The sequence below is a fragment of the Callithrix jacchus genome, chromosome 10, assembly GCF_049354715.1.
Source record: "Callithrix jacchus isolate 240 chromosome 10, calJac240_pri, whole genome shotgun sequence".
Lineage (NCBI taxonomy): Eukaryota > Metazoa > Chordata > Mammalia > Primates > Cebidae > Callithrix > Callithrix jacchus.
The window spans coordinates 123,291,569-123,311,057 of record NC_133511.1 but is presented as its reverse complement, the minus strand read 5'-3'; the positions used below and the strand labels follow the sequence as shown (position 1 = coordinate 123,311,057).

Below are 19,489 nucleotides of genomic sequence, written 5' to 3'. Positions count from 1 at the left end.
GGAGTCCCCGGAGCACAGGTGTTCAGAGAGAACAGGTACCAGAACTTTGGGAGGGAGACTCAGTCTCCTGCTGGCCAGACCACGATGGAGAGGAGGAGAAAGAAGCAGCAAAGCGAGTCCTTAGAGGACATACGGAGATCAGGAACAAAGCCACAGCAGTTATCCTGTCAGGGTAGGTGGAGAGGATGGAGGTGCAGCAAGCCTCACGGATGGGAAATGGTGTGGATGGCAGGAGGGGCAGCAGTGTAAGAACCAGGAGAGGAAGGGCAGAGGGCAGCCAGCAGGTGCTCAGAGAAACGGAAATGAGGGCAGTGGGGAGAGAAATAATGAGAGTGGCAGAGAGTGCTATGTGGAGACCTGCTGTCTCAGGGAACAAAAGGTATTTCAGGAACAGTGATTAACAAGAAGGACAATACCTCACCCCAGGCACTGGGCTATTCTAGTCTCAAGTTCATTTTCAGCCATGTAATAGCATGGAGCTCAGGAGGGCACACTGACAATGCACTTGATAAGTTATCAGGGGAATGAACAGGCTGGCTGTTTAACCCTAGCAGAACTGGAACTGTGTGAGGTGTGCTGGGAAAATCCCTGCCCCAGACCTCTGACAAGACAGGCCTTCAAAAAGAGAACACGATTCCCGAGACCCAGCTGCTTCGGACTTCTTTTCCAGCCCACTCTCAGGTCCTTCCACTGGAATGGTTTAAAATTGTTGGCTTCCAGGCTTGAGAGCACGATGACCGATCACAGTAGTACTCAGGTCGGGAGCTTGGGTCAGGGTGCCCCATGAGACCCAGAGGCTGCTGTCCTCTGGAACAATGGATTCACTGCATAACCTCCAGACTGACATCTGATGGAGGCAGAGACACCAGAGGTGTGGAATCACCACTCCTGGCCATGGCAGGTCAGGACCACACAGTGTTTTTGGCTCCCATGCCTGCTCGGAGAGGTCAGCATGGAAGCCACTTCCACAATGGCACTAAGTAAGAAATATAGGAGACCTCTCTAATTTAGTCTTTCTTCAAGAGTTTTTGTTCAGAGCATTTCCAAGTATTCCTCTTCCCTCCAATTAACTGTCCAAGGAAGCTGACAAAACAGAGCCTGAAGTTCAGGAAATCTCAGAGGGTCCTGGTGTTTTTGGGGGACATGGAAGTACCTGTGTGCTGTGACCCAGATCTGGGGAGCGCTCACTGTCGGAACTGTTGGTCCTCTCGCTCAGGGGCTTGGAGAGCTGCCGCTCCTTCAGGGGCGTGCTCCTCTTCTGCCGGGGTGTGTGTACCCCCTCCACTTTGCTGCCAGGGAGGTGGAAAGAGGGTGGTGATATAGCCCCTCCAACCCCAAAGCTGCCAGCCCTGCTTTCCCTTGCCCCTGAAGCCCATGCTAGGCATAGCTGCAAGTGTACCCTCTGCTTCCTTCCCATCTGGAGTACCTGGGGGAGGCAGAGCCCTGGAGATCTGTTTTGCTGGACTTCATGGGAGTTTTGACTTTCTCTGGCACAACCAGACTTGTGCTCACATCTCCAAACATGTCCTGGTCAGTGATTTCCTACCATGGAGAAGAAGCAGTGAAGATTACCACCCACTCAGTGACCACCCAGAAGCCTCCTTGGACTGGCTAGGGCCCATCACCATCCTGAGGAGATTCATTCTCTTTTTCTGAAAGCACGTGGCCCTAAAGCTCCTGCCTCAACTGATGGAAAATTGCTACTGTTCACCTGTGACTGAATATATCCTGTGTGGGCACCGTAGGCTCCAATCCAGTAATTATCCAGTTACCAGCAACCTGCTGGTACACGAAGAGTGGACTGATGACCTGCCGTCATCAGGAGACAAGAGGGGACCCCTAAATGCATCTCCCTGGTGCCCTGACCAGACCTCATCTGGTCTACAAGACCAGAGAGGGCCATAGCCCCATTTCTCCCCTTGGCCAAAGCCTCCAGCATCTCCCTTGAGATTCTCCCTTCCTTCCTCATACCTATGCCACTGCTGTCTGTCTCTGCTCTGGCCTCACTCTCACATCCACCCTCTCTATCCCATCTTCTGAGCCCAGGCCTTTGCCTTTCCTCAGATCACTTTCAACAATCTTCACCAGCCTCAGCTCCCCTTCTTCAAATCATCCTGCCTGCTCATGTCAAGGCTGTCTTTCTAAAGCACAACAAGAATCATATCACAACACTGTCCAAACAACATGAGTAGCTTCATACTGCTTAGAATGAAGTCTGATTCCTCTTTTTTTTTCCTTTCCTTTTTCCTTTTTTTAGACAGGGTCTTGCTCTCTTGCCCAGGCTGGAGTGCAGTGGCATCGTCTCAGCTCACTGCAACCTTGAACTTCTGGGGTCAAGCGATTATCTTTTTTTTGAGATGGAGTCTTGCTCTGTTGCCCAGGCTGGAGGGCAGTGGCGTGATCTTGACTCACTGTAGTCTCAAGTGATTCTCCTGCCTCAGCCCCCCGAGTAGCTGGGACTACAGGTGTGCACCACCACGCCTAGCTAATTTTTGTATTTTTAGTAGAGACAGGGCCAGCCTGGGCCACCTTTCTAAGTAAATCTCCCAAGCATCCTCCCCTGTGGCCCACTGTCTCCCTAACGCTCCAGCCCTCAGGAATGATTCTGGTCTCTATGCAGGCAGCGCACCTGCCTACTTCTCTGCCTCTGAATGGTCTTTACGTTTTCAAAATGCTTACTAAGGGCATAACTTCTTTTTTTTTTTTTTGAGACAGAGTCTCACTCTGTCACCAGGCACCAGGCTGGAGTGCAGTGGCACAATCTCAGCTCACTGCAACCTCTGCCTCCCAGGTTCAGGCAATTCTCCTGCCTCAGCCTCCTGAGTAGCTGGGACTACAGGTGCACGCCACCACGCCCAGCTAATTTTTGTATTTTTAGTAGAGAGGGGGTTTTTATTAAACCCACGTGTCTTGATCTCTTGACCTTGTGATCCGCCCGCCTTGGCCTCCCAAAGTGCTAGGATTACAGGCTTGAGCCACCACGCCTGGCCAGGGCATAACTTCTATAAGGTAAGGAGTACAAATCTAAAATAGTCAACTTGAATTTTTATGCAAGTATGCCCCCAGGTGACCGTTAACCAGATCAAGACAGAACATTCCAGCACTCCTGAGGGCTCCCTATGCCCCTCCCTGTCCCTGGGTAACAGGTATCCTGACATCATGGATTAGTTTTGCCTGTGAGTTTCACAGAACTGTAATCCCACGGCATGCATTTTTTTGGCATTTAGCTTCTTTTACTCAACACTAAATTGCTGAGATTTGGCCAGTCACTGAAGAGTTTTAATCGGGAAGTGACACAATTGGAATTTCATTTTGAAAAGGCCACAGTGGGGCCGGGTGCGGTGGCTCATGCCTGTAATCCCAGCACTGTGGGAGGCCGAGGCGGGCAGATCACAAGGTCAAGAGATCAAGACCTTCCTGGCCAACATGGTGAAACCCTGTCTCTAAAAAAAGAAAAGGCCACAGTGTATTTGCCACATGCAGTGGGGCGACAGTGGAAGCTGGATTATTCAGATTACTGGTGAACTAGAAACTGTAAGTTAGGGTAGTGAGTTTCAAATTAATCTTGAATCAAGCCTAAATATATGAGATCTTTAATGTAGTCTTAATTACTATAGAAAACACAAGCCTAAAATAATTCTTTCACAGATTCTATTCAACACCCCCACAGGTCTCACCATGAGGCTCATCCTTAGATGGGATTCTGTAAGGTTCTCTGCTCCCTCCCCTCAAGGGTCCTGCCTCTAGGCATGGGTGAACTTTGGTGTAACCTGCAAAGCCCAGATCAGACATCGCTTCCCCAGTCTGCATCCCCTGTACCTCCTTGGGACTCTGTGGAAGCCCAGGGAGGTACAGGGGATGCAAACTGTGGCACACTCATCTTTGCATCTTCAGGGCTCAGCACAAGCAGGTACACAGTAAATGTGGGTACAATTCAGCCTGTAAAAAAACTGGGCATCCCAACCGACTCTATTTCACTTCACTGGGGCTTAGGTCTGTGCTCCTGGGCAGCTCCAGCATCTCTTAGAACGCGGACCAATGTCCCTTAGAGACTGAATGCTGTGGGTTGCCTGGCCGCTGAAAAAGCAACATCAAAGGATAAAGGGACAATTTTCCAGGGAAGATGTTGGTGACGGATGGTGAGAAAAATTTCCCCAACTAGCATTTGGTCAGCTCTTATTAAAGGGCAGAATGAGGACATTTCTGCTATACTCATTTCGGGAGCAACCTGGTGTCTAGGGTAGGTTACATTCCACAGGTAAAGATTTGAGGAGAAAGAGAGTGCAGGACATTCATAAGCCTACAGATTTAGGTGAAATTTCTAGGGTGATCCTGAGGGTCCTTCTGTCTTTGTTTCTAAAGGGACAAACACTATTTCAAACAGCTGAAACAGGAAACTGACCCATACATACCAGAGTGTCTGTTTCAGTCAAGCTGTCATCTTGGTTTTTAATCCAAGTAGATTTGACTTTTTCTAGAGCAGCCAATTCCATCTGCAAAAATTATAAGAATTAGTTCTCATTGATCCAAATAACTACCACTTTAATTTGTTTTACTAGGTCCCTAAGAAGCTTAAAATACTTTCATGTAATATCCAACCTCATAAAATCTTTAGGGCTTTTATCTTATGCCATGGGGGGTACATTTTTTGTGAAAACTAAGTTTTGGAAGGATCAGTTATCTTTATCATCACTAAGTCAATAACACAGGGAGATTCGCAACCCAGAAATTCTGACTCCCATGAGATGTCACTAGGGAAGAGAAGCTCAAAATTTCGATGGCTTTGCTATTCCATCCACGAAACCTTTGATCCTGGATCCAGAGAATAACCTTGCCCAGGAAGGACACAGAGGGGAGGCCTCCTTTGTTTGGTGGTGGAAGGAGTATGCTAGGTTCAGGTCTTTGATTTTGAGACTAAAGACATCCATAGTAGTCAAATGCTTTTCGCCTGGTGGGAATATCCAGAAAACCCTCCTACAGGATATACTAAGCAGAAAGACACCCAATTTTAAACCATTTAGGCATAAATTAATTATCTTAATTCTGCTAACTCTTATTAGCACTTCTCATAAATATTAAAAATATTTGGCCAGGAACAGTGGCTCATGCCTATAATCCCAGCACTTCTGGAGGCTGAGGTGGGCGGATCATGAGGTCGAGATTGAGACCATCCAAGCCAACATGGTGAAACCCCATCTCTACTAAAAATACAAAAATTAGCTGGGTGTGGTGGCATGCGCCTGTGGTCCTAGCTACTCAGGAGGCTGAGGAAGGAGAATCGCTTGAACCCAGGAGGCAGAGGTTGCAGTGAGCCTTGATCTCACCAGCCTGGCAACAGAGCAAGACTCGATCTCAAAAAAAAAAAATTCCTTTGCAAATACAGATGCATAACCAGATTTTCATACTTGTTAATAATTGCTTCTCGCTGGGCAGACAGCAACTAAAAGTCACCAGCAGTGACTTGTGGGTTGTAGGCCTTAGATGCAGGGAAGATCCGGCCTTAATGAATGTTTTTGTTTCTTGTAGGGAACCACAGGAGACGGAAAATATAAATGATATTCCATTTCCTCCAAATTACTCAAAGTCCTTTCTCTGAGTCATTCATATAATACTGAGAAGCATCAGGCTAATAAGTTCATGGTCACTTGGCAAACTACGGAAGAAGGATCACCACAGCAGGCTCCCTGTGTCACACTAAACCAGGGTTCCTCCACCTTGACATGACTGACATTTGGGGCTGGGTCATTCTTTGTTGTGGGGGCCTGTCCTGTGTACTGTGGGATGTCTGGCAGCATCCCTGGCCTCTACTCACTACGTGCTGGTAGTGGAAAGTCCCCACCCCCTAATTTGTGACAAACAAAAATGTCTCCAATCATTGCCAAATGTCTGGGAAGCAAAATCATCCCAGCTGAGAACCTCTGCTCCAGGGCATCTGCAGGACTAACTCAGCATGCCTGAGCCAGACCCTGGGACCCAGATCTTCAGATGTTTTGGCTTGTGTAATGGTTCACAGCCACTGAATAGGTTGCCTCTAGACTGCAGAGCCAGCTCATTTACACCTTGTCTATATAATCAGCCAATGGTTTTTTTTTTTTCTTTTCAGACAGTCTCACTCTATTGCCCAAGCTGGAGTGTAGTGGTGCAATCTTGGCTCACTGCAACCTCCACCTCCCAGGTTCTAGTGATTCTCCTGCCTCAGCCTCCCAATTAGCTGGGATTACAAGCGTCTGCCATCACGCCTGGCTAATTTTTATGTTTTTAGTAGAGACAGGCTTTCACTATGTTGATTGACCATACTGGTCTTGAACTGACCTCAAGTGATCACCCACCTCGGTCTCCCAAAGTGCTGGGATTACAGGCATGAGCCATTGCCCCCGGCCTCAGTCAACATTAACAGAATCTAGAATCATGGAAAAGCTCTTGTCAGGCCTGAGACTAAAGAGAATTTCACTCCATTTTGGATCTTAATATGACAAATGAATTAAACATGTTTTAACGAAAATGAACTAGGTGATAACAGAGGTGCGCCGGGAGGTTTTAAAGTAGCATGCCTTGTTGTTAAGCCCTATGACACCTGCAGCACTGCTTCCATGGCAAAGTTCCAAAATTTAGTAAGATCTTTATTCCCCCCAGCTTTATTAAGGTATAATTGACAAATATTTATGGTATACAACCTGCTTTGATGTATGGATATACTATGAAATTATTAAATCAACATAATTAGCATATATCCATCTCCTGATAATATCTTTAACTTGGACTGGGCTTAGAGGACACCTGCTATTTACTGGCTCTTCCAGATATCCCAGACAATCCTCCTAGGGACAAATTCCCAACTTCTTTATGTTTCTGTTCCTGCTTCTATAAATGCTAATGGGCTTCCCCCGCGCCACCCCAAGGATGCTGGAACACCAGCAGGGCTCCAGCTGTGTCTGACCTAGTGTCATGAGATGTGAATAAGGCATCACTAGAGGTTCCAGCAGTCTATACCACTGCCCATGGACAGTGTCAGCTGCTGAAGGCTAAGAGTGTAGACATGTGTCAGAGAGAAAGCGGCAAGAGTGAGTAATATGTAGGCTATTGTTTCATGGACTAGGCCCTAACACCATTTTTTATAGTGCTGTGGAAATAGCGACTTAGTAGCAGGCAGTCGTGGCTGGAAGTCTGCATCTGTGGCTGCCCTAGCTGAAGCACTGTCAGAGCTCATTGTTATCAGCTTGGAGAACCAAATTATGTTGCCATTATGTGCTCAAGTCTTGGGAAAATTCAACAACTGAAATAACTTTTATCAGCAGAAATTCTTTCTGGTTCTAATGATAAACTAAATCCTCTAAAATGTGGGGAACAAAAAGCAAGATTAAGAAAAATAAATAACAGTGCTAGGAAACCAAGGAAGAGAGGACACAAGCTGAGGTGGTGTATGCATGCCTGCCTACATGTGCATAATCTCGTGTCTTTTCCTAATCCATTCAGAAGTTCTCCATTTAAGAGCACAGCTTTGTTCTGCTGTTCCTAAAGCACCTTTCCTACCAAAGGATTCCAAAGTTCCACACCCACATCCAGACATATGGGATTCTTCAAAATAGAAATAGCACAGAACCAGCAAAATGAGTCTGAAACCTGGCCAAGGGAACCAGAATTTGAAGGACTCACTAAAAAGACATCTAGGTTCTATCAGTTTTAGGAGTCCAAAACTGAAATGGCACTAAGGAATTATAACAAAAGCAACGGTATTCAATGAGCAGTGCTCCGTAAGCAGTCAGTCAGTCAGTCAGGCACATGCCACGCAGAGTCTGATGTGCATGATCCCATGCCGTCTCCTCACTACTTTGGGAGGCACAAGCTTTAACATGTACCGTAGATGAGGAAGCAAAGGCGTGATAACATGCCCAAGATCACACAGTCAGTGGAGTGGTGGAGTCAAGACTCAAACACAGAAGCTCTACCCTGTCCCAAATGTGTTTTTTGCCTAGACAGGGGACCTCAGGCCATCCTATTATAAAGGCCAACACTCAATACTCAAGTTGGCTTTTGAGCCAAATGGGCTCCTACACCGACACCAGTACCCTACAGATGAGGCTCAGAGTGCCTAGGTGATTTTTTTTTTTTGTAAGTTTTGTAAATCAGGTAACTCACATTTATTAACACTCACAGTGTTAGGTGTTCTGCCTACTGCTTTTGGGGCAGTGTCTCAGTTAGTAATTTAGTTACATTTTGTTACAGTGGAGCACCTACTCTACATTCCCACAACACTGAGAAACAGTCCTCCCTCAACCCACTCCCAGGTTTCTTTCTAGAATCAGCTCAGATAGTTAAGAGGGAATGTGGGTCTCATGGCCAGGGGTCTGCCCATGTGGATGGTGTCAATTCAGCAGGGCCGTTCAGCAGTTCCATGTGAGGAAAAGCATCTCCAAGTCACATCCTAAATGCTAATACTAAAGAAAGTGAGGTGGCTGGGCAGACACTGCACTCCAGCCTGGGCAACAGAGCCAGATCCTATCTCAAAAAAAAAAAATTTTTTTTGTTTAAGGTCAGGCACAATGGCTCACCTGTAATCCCAGAACTTTGGAAGGCCGAGGCAGGGGATCACCTGAGGTCAGGAGTTCAAGACCAGCCTGGCCAACATGGTAAAACCTGTCTCTACTAAAAATACAAAAATTAGCCGGGCATGGATGGCACGCACCTGTAGTCCCGGCTACCTGGGAGTTGAGGCAGGAGAATTGCTGGAACTCGGGAGGCAGAGGTTGCAGTGGGCCAAGATCTCTCCATTGCACTCCTGCCTGGGCTACAAGAGCAACATTCCGACACACAAAAAATAAATAAAATAAGTAAGTATAGAAAGGGGGTTAAAAAAATGCAAGGTCTCTTCAGTTCTTGGATCCCCATGAACCTGGCCTGGAACAGCGTCTTGGGTGCAGGGTCTGCAGGGGCAGGGCTAAGTTTCTCCCAGGGAGGAGTCTGTTTAGGCTGCAGTTCCCACCATTTCCTAACTAACGCCACATGGGGCACTGTCCTAACCAAAAAGAGCGGTAAGTTGGGAGAGAGCCCCACCTGGTGGCAGCAGGCAAACGGAAAGCCAGGAGATGCTCCAAGAGACTGGTTTCCAGGACTGGCACCTGACCTTTCAGACCGGAGCTTTTCAGCAGTGGAGGCCTCGCCTGCTTCCTGTCATTTCTGCACAATTAATACCTATCTGCAGGGCGAGTATGGTATTCCCCCTGGTGAACAATGACTAGGCTTCATCTGCCAGTAAAGCAGGCAAACAGGAGGACTTAAAGGATTTGTTTCTTGATCTACAGAAAAAACACTGGGCTTTGGAGGGGAAACCCTAAGCTGGGCACTCACATCTCAACAATGCCCATTTGTCTTCCATTGCAAACAAAGTAAGAGAAGCTTCCTAAGGCCTGAGGTTGCTTCAGGCTCACCCACACCCCTGCCTGTGATCCGCTGAAGGGTCAGGGCCTTTCCAAGGAGAGGTGGAGCATGGCACCGGAGAGGGCTCTGGCTGCTACAGTAGATGCCCCCTTTTCCCCTTGCTCACCAGGAGAAATGGAACCCTCTTACTAAATGATAAATTTTCTCGGGGCACTGCTCCCCTCTATGGATTCTTGGCCCAAATAAAGCCTACTAGGGCCTCCTGAGCACATCTCAGGGGCTCCTCTCCTCTCTATACCTGCTCCTTCCCCAATCTGTTGCAGGGCCACTCACCACTGGCCAAATGCCACTCCGCGCCACATTCTCAGCTACCACAGAATGGACACAAAGGGACAGGTTTTTGTTTGTTTGTTTTTTGAGACGAGGTCTTCTTTGTCACCCAGGCTGCAGAGCAGTGGTGTGATCACAGTTCACTGCAGCCTCTGCCTCCTGGGCTCAAGGAGTCCTCCCGCCTCAGCCTCCCGAGTAGCTTTATCTATAGACATGCACCACCATTCCTGGATAACTTTTGCATTTTTCGTAGAGACGGGCTTTCACCATGTTGCCCAGGGTGGTCTCGAACTCCTGGGCTCAAGTGATCCCCCGCCTTGGCCTCCCAAAGTTCTAGGATCACAGATGTGAACCACCATGCCCAGCAGAGGGGGAGGTGTGTTCTGAGAGGGAAGGCTTTGGGCCACAGCAGGAACAGACCAAAAACAATACCCGGCCTGACACAGCAATGACCCTGAAGAGCTAAGCTCCCAGCGTGGACTGAGAGGAGAAAAACTGAGGCTAAAACAAGATGAGGCCACTTTTCTAATGTCACAACATGAGCCCTGATGAGAGATACAGAAGGACGGAGCACTGAGCCCCGACATGCCACAGTCCCGCCCTGCCCCACAGCCACGGTTGTGCTCACAGGGCTGGTGGTGTCTTTTCCAAGGCTCCCCTTGCTGTTGAGGCTGCCAATCTCCGTCTGGGAGCTGGACTGCGACATTCCCTCAAAGAAAGGCCTGCAGTGAAGAGCACAGCCAAGGTCAGTGCCTCCACGGCTCAGAACAGCAAGCTGGGAGAGCTGAGTGGAGCTGGTATTCAGGGTGGGTGAGCAGGGAAGTGCAGGGAGGAGAGGTGGGGAGGGCAGGGAAAAGGGGGGCTTCCAAGAGTCCTATAGGACTTCTGTCAGTGAGAGGCAAAACAGTGACCTTTTCCCAGAAAGCCAGAGGTTCAGAAAGGATGAAAGACCAAGACTCCCCGGTAATGCAGGGGACAGCGAGGGAGGGGTCAGGAGACTGCTGTGGCCAGGAAGGAGAGGAGCTGGGAGGCCAGCTACAGAGGAGGGGGCCTCACTTGAGCTTGGGCTTCGGAGTGCTGAGGATGCTTTCTGTCTCCTCCATCTCAGGTCCACTGTCGCTGGGGTTGTACATCTCCAGACTGTCATATAATTCATCCAAGTCCTCTTCCACCTCCCGGATCTGTTCCCGGGACACGTGCTCCAGCCCAAAGCCCACCTGCAGCGGGAAAAGAGTCTCTGAATTTAGGGTTATCCCTATCAACACTTTTGGTTGACGAGCAACTCCTCTCTTTGGGCCACCCTTACAGTCCCACTTAAGGGACACGCCAGAGCTTCACACTGGCTGGAGTAACCTTCATGTCATTTCTGTGATCCAGCCTGAGGGCAAGGACGTGGTGAGGTCACTCCCAACCCCCGCCCCAGCCGGTTCCTGCCACCACTCCACACTGGAAAGCTATGCCAGGAGGGACAGCTGAGGAATCCCAAGGACCATTGCCCATGTGGCCTCGTCCTACCCTCCTTACAGCCCACAGAAAGGCGAAGCAATTGTTCTCAGCAATTTTCATCTTTATCCCTTTTGCCCACTGAGAAACCTGTGGAAACGGGTCCTTCCCGGAGTTCAGGGAAAAGACTGCTTCTCTCTCAGTGGCCCATTCCTGGTTATTCCAGGGCTGATGACCAAGGACATTTCCACCTCCCAAGCTGCTGCTCACTGATGTTCCCGTGGAATAAGAGGGGAAATTAAGTGACAATTGCAGCGGAATCCACCGGGTCTGTCCCTGTATCCCACACCAGAGGCTTGGGCGTCAATGAGGGTTGGGTGTAGCTGCGCTACCCCGCGCTGTGTGCACAGCCCTTCTCTGTCCTTCACTCGCTTCAGTCCTTCTTAGCCACCATCTCTCTTAGGGCTCTACCAGGCATGCCATGGGTAGCAGGAATATTCATCCCGGAATCCTGACTCCTAGTGCCAATACAGAGTGCACCCCAGGGAATTCTACTCACCATTAACCTTGGGAGTAAGGGGTCGTACCTCATCTGAAACTTTAAACCGCTTCAGGAGGGCCACAAACTTCTGTTTAATGTTAGGTTGCTGTAGGGACAGATCGTATGACAGTTCTCAGACAATGTCCACTTGGGGTCAATTCAAGTCAACAAATGCCTACTAGAGCCCACTTTCATGATGAGCTATGGGAAGATATGAAGACTGGAGGACTTTGTCTCTGCCCTTGGCACTTGAAGCCTGTTAGGAAGATAGGCCCGAATTCTACTATGGCTCCTGGGCCCTGGGTGTGGCTGCAGGGAGGGCAATGTCTATCCCCAGGTCCTCCGTCCCACTCTGCCCCAACACCTCCCAAATGTGCATCTCCAGCTCATCTCTTTCTCTTGCCCTTTGGATCCACAGTGCCAACTGCTGATTCCCACTTGTGCGTGCACAGTGCGAGCAGCCAGCCTCACCAGCTCCTTGGCAGAATGCAGCGTCTTCTGCGCTCCCATTCTCTTACTGATGTCGCCAATGCACCTGAACCCACATCTACACCTGGAGTCTCTCCTTCCTGTTCTCCCTGCAGGCCCATTCTCTACCTCAGACCCTCCCTTTTCTATCTGTGACACAACTGTTTCCATCTAGGCCTTTCTCCTCGCCTCTCTGGAATCACAGCAACGGCCTTCAGCTGGCACCTCATGCCGTGCCTGCCTATTTCTGGCCTTGTTCCCACCACAGCCCATAGTGGTCCTTCTGAGTGCAAACCTGCTCATGCTATCCTCCCGCTAGAAGTCTTATTGGCTGCCACTACTTGAACAGAGCTCAACGGTCAGGCCTGTAAGTGTCTGAAGCCTGGGTCTGCCTGTTTCTAGCCTTATCTCTCTATTTGCCCTTCACACCCCATAGTCAAGTGGAAACTCACTGCTTCGAGTTCCTGGGAAGAACTGCATGCTGTTGTGCTGGGCCTTTATATAGGGTATCTTCTGCCTTGAATACAAATTTCCCCCAAATCCACTTGGTGAAATTTTATTTAAAAAAAACCCATCTCTCAGCATCTCATCTGAGAAGCTGTCCTAGCACTCCTGGGACAGGTGGCCAGTCCTCTGGTGTCATTGCAAAGCTCTGTCTTATGGCATCTGTCCTACTGGGCTGTAATTACTTATTGAGATGTGTGGTGTCACTAGACGCTGTGTGTTCCTTGATGGCATGGACTGGGCCTTATCTCTCTGTCTCTGGGCATGAGGCTTAGCTTGTGGTCATATGGACTTCCTGCCTGAATGACAGACTTGCCATCTGGGGATGGAAACAATGAACTTGCAAGGCTGATACGTCTTCAAAGAAAGGGCAGAAAGGGCATTCACAGCAGAGAAAAAAAGTTGAGCTCACAGTAACAGAGCAGCATGAGACATGTTCAGAGAAGGTCAAGTACATCTGTGTTCTTGGTGGGAGAGAAGAATGCTTGTGCACAGAGGAGACAGGCACTAAGGGAGGTCACTAAGTCTCTGGGATAGAACTGGAAAGTACCTGCAGCTTAAAAAAAATCTCTGGGGGAGTGAACATTAGCAGGAGCACTCAACTCTGATCGTGTGCTAGTGTCACGCCAAGGAGGAGCCCCCACGTAGGAAGAGGTGACCTATGAAGCTCTAGGGGAACCTGTTGGGAAGAAAATAGGGCCGCTTTCTGGTTACAGAGCAGGAAAAAGAAAGCCTCAGCAGTAGGGGCTGACTAGAGAGAGATCCTGAGCCACTCCCTATTTCCAGAGTGCAATGGAGGTCAAGCCCTGCGAGCCTTGGTGACACACCTTATGGGGACCATGTGGAGCACCAATCAAGAGCTGGCTGCCTGAGGACAAGGAAACAGTCCTCCTGCTCCCTAGTCACTAACTGGATGGGAAATCCAGGTCAATCTTGTAGATTTACCTGAAGCCGAGTGACACCTCAGTGTGATGGGAGAGGTGACAGCATCTGGCCTCCATCTCATCCCTGAAGGGGAGGGCATCTTGGCTCTCAGAGGGTTGAACGCTAGGCTAGCTCTGCACTGGGGAGAATCAGGATGCCTCTGGGAAAACGGAGCTGTGAATTCCCCTTCAGAAAAGCTCCCAGCACTTCTGGCCCTCCCACATTTCAGTGCAGGAACTCCAGAATCTGTCAAAGACCACCTTGGAATTGCGTTTTTAGCTTCTCGGTCCAGGACTCAAATGTCATCAAAACAGTGACTCCTGAGGAAGTTTTATTCAGGAAAAGCATCAAAAGGCACCTGGTCTCCAAGGTCATGGATCCGTTAAGGCAGGAATGGTATCTGATGTAATTAAAGCTTAGCAAGGCTCATAGGAGCACTTCACGACAGGCCTATCATCTCTGCATAAGTTCAGCACATGATCAAAACTAGTGCTACTCCTAGAGGGAGCTGGCCTTCTCTCTGCAGCAGACAGCATGTGACATGAAGCAGCCACCGGAGTGGGTACGAGGGAGTCTGCCCCCTGAAGGACCACTATCTGTTCTGAATTCAAAAAGAAGGGTTCTCCTATTTTCTATCCGACGATAACCTGAAGGATATAATAATCTTATCAGTAATAATGGTTCCTAGCAACAGTGAGTCTAATTGAGCGGTGGTGAAGATATAGAGCGTGCATCAGAATCGTGACAGGATGACCCTGTGTTGATAGATTTTACAAAGCCTCCACTAGGCCTGAATATGCTGCTGCCAACCTATGCCCAGACTGAAAATCTTAGCCAACCGCTCCCCAGACCTTGGCGCTCACCCTTGTGATAGCAGAGGTTGAGGTTAGTTTCCTCCGGGTCTTCTTTACTTTCCGGAGATCTTCGTCTTCGTAGAACAGGTCCTAAGTGGATATGGGGACAGAATGAGGGTGGGAAACCCGAGGAGCTTCTTGGACGTTCCATGTGAGGGACCACAGAAAGTTACCTGCCCGTGCAATGGATCATCGCTGCCTTCCTGTTCTGATGAGAAACTCTCTTCCTCTTCCTCAGAGTAATTGTCAATATCAGGAGAACGATCTGCAACAGACACCTGAGTAAGAAAACCTTGCAATGGGAAGGTCTGGCCTGAGAGACTTCGATGGGCTGGAATCAATGGTTCTCTTTGGGTGGAAACAGAACCAGGATGGAGGGGAGGGCCAAGGCTGAAGCCATGTTTTACTTTCAGGGGTCTCTAAGTATCTCTTGCCCAGGAACATTTCAGGCACTGCCTTGTTCAGCTTTCCCACGATGGGCTCTGTTCGTAGGGTCTCCAGAGGCTGCATGCATCTTACCAGAAAGCTTGGATTTGATTCCTTCATGGTCAATGGGCTGGCTGGACAGGGAGTAGATCTTTATTTCTGCCACAGGCACAGAGACATCCTTCACGTTGCTGTGTAGGCCAAGCACCAGTGCGCCTTCATTAGGATGCTGCATCACCTACAGTGAGGGGCGGCAGTTACTACAGAGGCGCCTGAAGAAACGCAGCCAAGGATATGTGCAAGCAAAAATGTATTCTGCTGATACACTTTATTCCTCGCTTTCAAATCCATGCCTACCATCCTACCGCTTCAAGGTCTTACTTTGTTTTTTATAATTATTAAAGACAGGGTCTCACTCTGTCACTCAGGCTGGAGTGCAGTGGTGAGATCACGGCTCACTGCAGCCTTGACCTCCCAGGCTCAAGTGATCCTCCCACCTCAGCCTCAGTAGCTGGAACCACAGGCACACAGCACCATGACTGGCTAGTTTTTCAATTTTATGTAGAGATGGGATCTCACTGTGTTGCCCAGGCTGATCTCGAACTGGGCTTAAGCAATCCTCCTGCCTTGGCCTCGCAAAGTGCTGGAATTACAGGCATGAGCCACTGCACTTGGCCTAAGGTCTTAACTTTAAAACTATCCCCAGAAGTGCCAGCTACTGGTCAGGGCCACGTGTTTAAAGATAACAATCACAATTGAAAATAGTTGCTCGGCCAAGAACAGTAGACTGTTCCTGTAATCCCAGCACTTTGGGAGGCTGAGGCGGACAGATTGCTTGAGCCCAGGAGTTTAAGACCAGCCTGAGCAACATGGTGAAACCCTGTCTCTACTAAAAATAAAAAAAACAGCTGGGTGTGGTGGCACATGCCCGAAGTCCCAGCTACTTGGGAGGCTGAGGTGGGAGAATCACCTGAGCCAGGAAGTTGAGGCTACAGTGAGCTGTACCACTGCATTCTAGCCTGGTTGACACAGTCAGACTATCTCAAAAGAAAAAAAAAAGGAAAGAAAGGAAGAGAGAGAAAGGAGAAGAAAGGAAGGAAGGAAGGAAAGAGGGGAGGGGAGGGAAGAGAAGGGAAGGGAAGAAGGAAGGGAGGGAGGAGGAAAGGAAGGAAGGGAGGGAGGAGGAAAGAAAGGAAGGAAATGGTTGCTAATCTCTAGGACTAATTTTAGTGTAAGTCCTTCACTGAGAAACTTGCTCTTGAGTCTGGGTGAGGCCAGGGCTACAGGTGGTGGTTACCTGTCACTGGCAATGAGGAAAAGGAGCCAAGTCCACAGGGTATGGCAGAAGCTGGCACAGCAGGGGCAGTGGCTGCTGGTGGGAATTCACTGTCCCCTGTCTCCATGCTGACACAAACCCTGACTGAGTAGGACAGAAAGATGGGCTGGAACTATCTCAAATTTTCTATCACAGCCATGAAATTGTTCCTATTTAATTTACTAAAGTACAGAAATAATTTTAAAAACAGATTAGTGGCTGTTTTCTTCTTCCTGTTAGCCAGGGCTGAGAGGATCTGCCTGGCACACGAGGAGCTGCACCAGTGAGCATATGTATTGAGAATAATCGCAGCCTGGCTTCTTACTGTTCTAAAAGGGAATTAGAAATATGGAGAAAGAAAAGCTATAAAAAGCCACGAGTGTTGGGTTGGAACTGAAATTATTGATGTGTGCACCCAGTTGGACAGATCTGGACCTACACCTGAAAGGAGCTATGGCATGTATGTGGACATGAGCACATGTGTGCATACAGATAGACCTTCCTCAGCTCTGTCTGCTGAGAGGGAGTGGATAACACCCATCTGGGGACGTAGGCATTCCTGGTACCCAGATCTTGGTTTCTGAACACCATACTCCACTGAAAAGAACCAGGGCTCCTAGGAGAATTCACTCATTCCGGGGCTGGGTCAGGTCAAGTACAAGATGAGCCTGAAATGTTTTTTACCAAAAAGTATGGAAGGATGTAGAGAATGATGAGACATAGTAGAAAGGATTCAAAGCTGGCATGAAGGGGCTCCCATGGGCCAAAGCTGACAAGTTTGTGCATCAAAATAAAGAAATGGTAGTAGCAGATTCAGCCCCATTAAATAAAACAGGAATCCACAGTCCATAATTGACACAAACAAATGAGAGCGAAGGAAAAGCACTATCTTACTACAGAAAGCCAATTAATAAGGACAGGCATGGTGGGTCATGCCTGTAATCCCAGCACTTTGGGAAGCCAAGGCAGGTGGATCACTTGAGGCCACAAGTTCAAGACCACCCTGGACAACATGGTGAAACCCCATCTCTACTAAAAATAAAAAAAAATTATCCAGGCATGGTGGTGGGTGCCTGTAATCCCAGCTACTCTGGAGGCTGAGGCAGGAGAATTGCTGGAACCTGGGAGGTGGAGGTTGCAGTGAGCTGAGACTGTGCCAGTACACTCCAGCCTGGGTGACAGAGAGAGACTCCGTCTTGGAAAAAAAAAAAAAAAAGAAAGCCAATTAATAAATACATAAGGAATGAGGGAATTAGAAATTCATTGTCTGGTAAGTACCAAAGTATGGTGATGACCAATTAAGGCAAGAATCATGAATAGATACTAAAACTAGTAGGTGAAAATGTGATAAGGAAAAAGACAGTTATATAGTCTCAAAATATCTCCCTGTAAAATATTTTTTTCAGTAAGTACAAAATGCTTATTAATTAACTTTGTGGTTGAAAAGCCCTGCAGACTCCATCTTAATCGAGTGATAATATCAGGCCAGGCACAGAGGCTCATGCCTGTAATCCCAGCACTTTCAGAGGCCAAGGAGGGAGGATTGCTTGAGCCTAGGAGTTTGAGACTAGCCTGGACAACTGAGCAATACTTTGTCTCTATTAAAAAAAAAGTTGAAAATATAAAAAATTAAAAGTGAATATCCCCAGGAAAGGAAACAATTGACATCAGGTGCCGCCTAAGCTGCGCTGAGAACACAGCCCTTCTGTGGTAATGCTGCCAGAAATACATGGGTGGAATCTAATCTTGAGGCAACACCAGATGAACCTGGACTGAGGAGTTTTCAATAAAGTACCCAGCCTGTGCGCTTAAAAAATGTAAAGATCATGAAAGCTAAGGAAAACCAGGGGCTGCTGCAGACTGAAGGGAACTAAGGACACAGTGACATGCATCACATAATCCTAGAGCAGATCCCAGGCCCATAAAGGATATCACCGAGACATTTAACACAGTCCGACAAGGACTAGGGGTTAGACGGCAATCTTATGTCAATGTTAGTGTCCTGATCTTGATGGTAGCAGTGAGCTTAGACGGCACAGTATTTTCATGTTAAGGAAATTAACGTATTAACATGTAATGGGGCATCGTGCTGGCAACTTACTCTCAGATGGCTCAGAAAATAATGCCTATCAGTATATCTATGAGGAGAGAATAAAAACTGTGGTGATATGTTGAAGAACTTGGACAAATCCACACATGGGAATTCTTCATACTATTCTTATAAACTTTACTGAAAGTTTGAAATTTTATGTAATTTCTTGAGTTTTACCTTTTTAAAAGCTAAAGAAAATTTTTCATGAAGGAAAAAGTACCTGATAAAAATAAGTCGATTCTGAATTTCCAACAAAATAATTAACCTGTAAAATAGAATTAAGCACCTAGCCAGCAGGCTGTGAAAATCATGTGGAAGGCTCAAATGGCTGGGCTGGGGTCTCCCTTGGGCTCTCTGACTCAAAGGCCAACAGTCTGGAGACTATGTTCCTCTCACCTCTGCCATGTTGATAAGTCCCACAGCCAAGGTCTTGTAGCCCAAGATGGTCCGATTCTTGTAACGCTTTCTCCTTTGCAGCATGATCTGCAGCTTGTTGGCATCTCGCTTAAGGAAATGAGGGTACTACGAAATACAAGCGTCGAGCATAGTTAATGGGCAGCTGGGTCCCTGAGGGGTTCTTGTCCTCCCAGAGGACACACAATCTTTCTGTGCTTCAATGCTTCCTGTCTGTAAATGGGGCAGTCAGGGGTGAAAGGAGAGCCAGGAAGTTGCTGCTGGTGGAGCTGACTGGCCCGGTGCCTGGCTTTCACGCCACAGCCCTGAATTACGATGAGGATACAGACTAGGAGGGATAAGACATAGAGGGGAAAGACGGAGATCCCGACGTGGAGGCTGAAGATGGCATAGTCCATCGGGTGTGTGAGGATCACTAAGGAGAGGTGATGGGGTGCAGCAGGTGGGTAACAGTGTTATCCAAGGCAGAGGAAGGGAAGGAGGAGCCACAGTGCCTACTCAGGTTTCCACACCCTTCCGTGGCTGGCTAAGGGGTTGTTTTGGCTCTCCAGGCCACCCATAAACCTCCAGGTGACTTTTATTTATTCCTGCCCATGTTGAGCAATGGCTGCTCTGGGATAAAACAGTCTCTGGGTTAAAGGACTGTTTAGGGACTAGCTAGGATATGACATGTTAGGGACCTAAGATTAGGAGAGTCTCACCTGAAGGGAGAAGGTTAATTGGAGCTCTGTTTCTACCAGTCCACTAGCTGGAAGGACAATCTCATTGGAGCGAAGAATTCTTTTTGAACCCTGAAACCGAGA

At 48.2% G+C, this 19,489-nt stretch overlaps 1 protein-coding gene across 2 annotated transcripts in view; it reads right to left on the bottom strand.

Moving 5' to 3' along the window:
* Positions 1-19,489, bottom strand: part of PACS1 (phosphofurin acidic cluster sorting protein 1) — a 177,042-nt gene that overhangs the window by 12,576 nt on the left and 144,977 nt on the right. Inside the window, exons 3-13 of one of the 2 annotated variants that reach the window (XM_035263370.3) lie at positions 19,388-19,477; positions 18,669-18,794; positions 14,959-15,103; positions 14,613-14,704; positions 14,449-14,529; positions 11,736-11,795; positions 10,762-10,922; positions 10,334-10,427; positions 4,413-4,493; positions 1,427-1,542; positions 1,154-1,289 (exon numbers count right to left, since the gene is read on the bottom strand). In XM_035263370.3, the coding sequence (XP_035119261.1) occupies positions 1,154-1,289; positions 1,427-1,542; positions 4,413-4,493; positions 10,334-10,427; positions 10,762-10,922; positions 11,736-11,795; positions 14,449-14,529; positions 14,613-14,704; positions 14,959-15,103; positions 18,669-18,794; positions 19,388-19,477 (1,182 nt within the window). The remainder of the gene's footprint in view (positions 1-1,153; positions 1,290-1,426; positions 1,543-4,412; positions 4,494-10,333; positions 10,428-10,761; positions 10,923-11,735; positions 11,796-14,448; positions 14,530-14,612; positions 14,705-14,958; positions 15,104-18,668; positions 18,795-19,387; positions 19,478-19,489) is intronic. The other variant, XM_035263371.3, reaches the window with a different exon arrangement.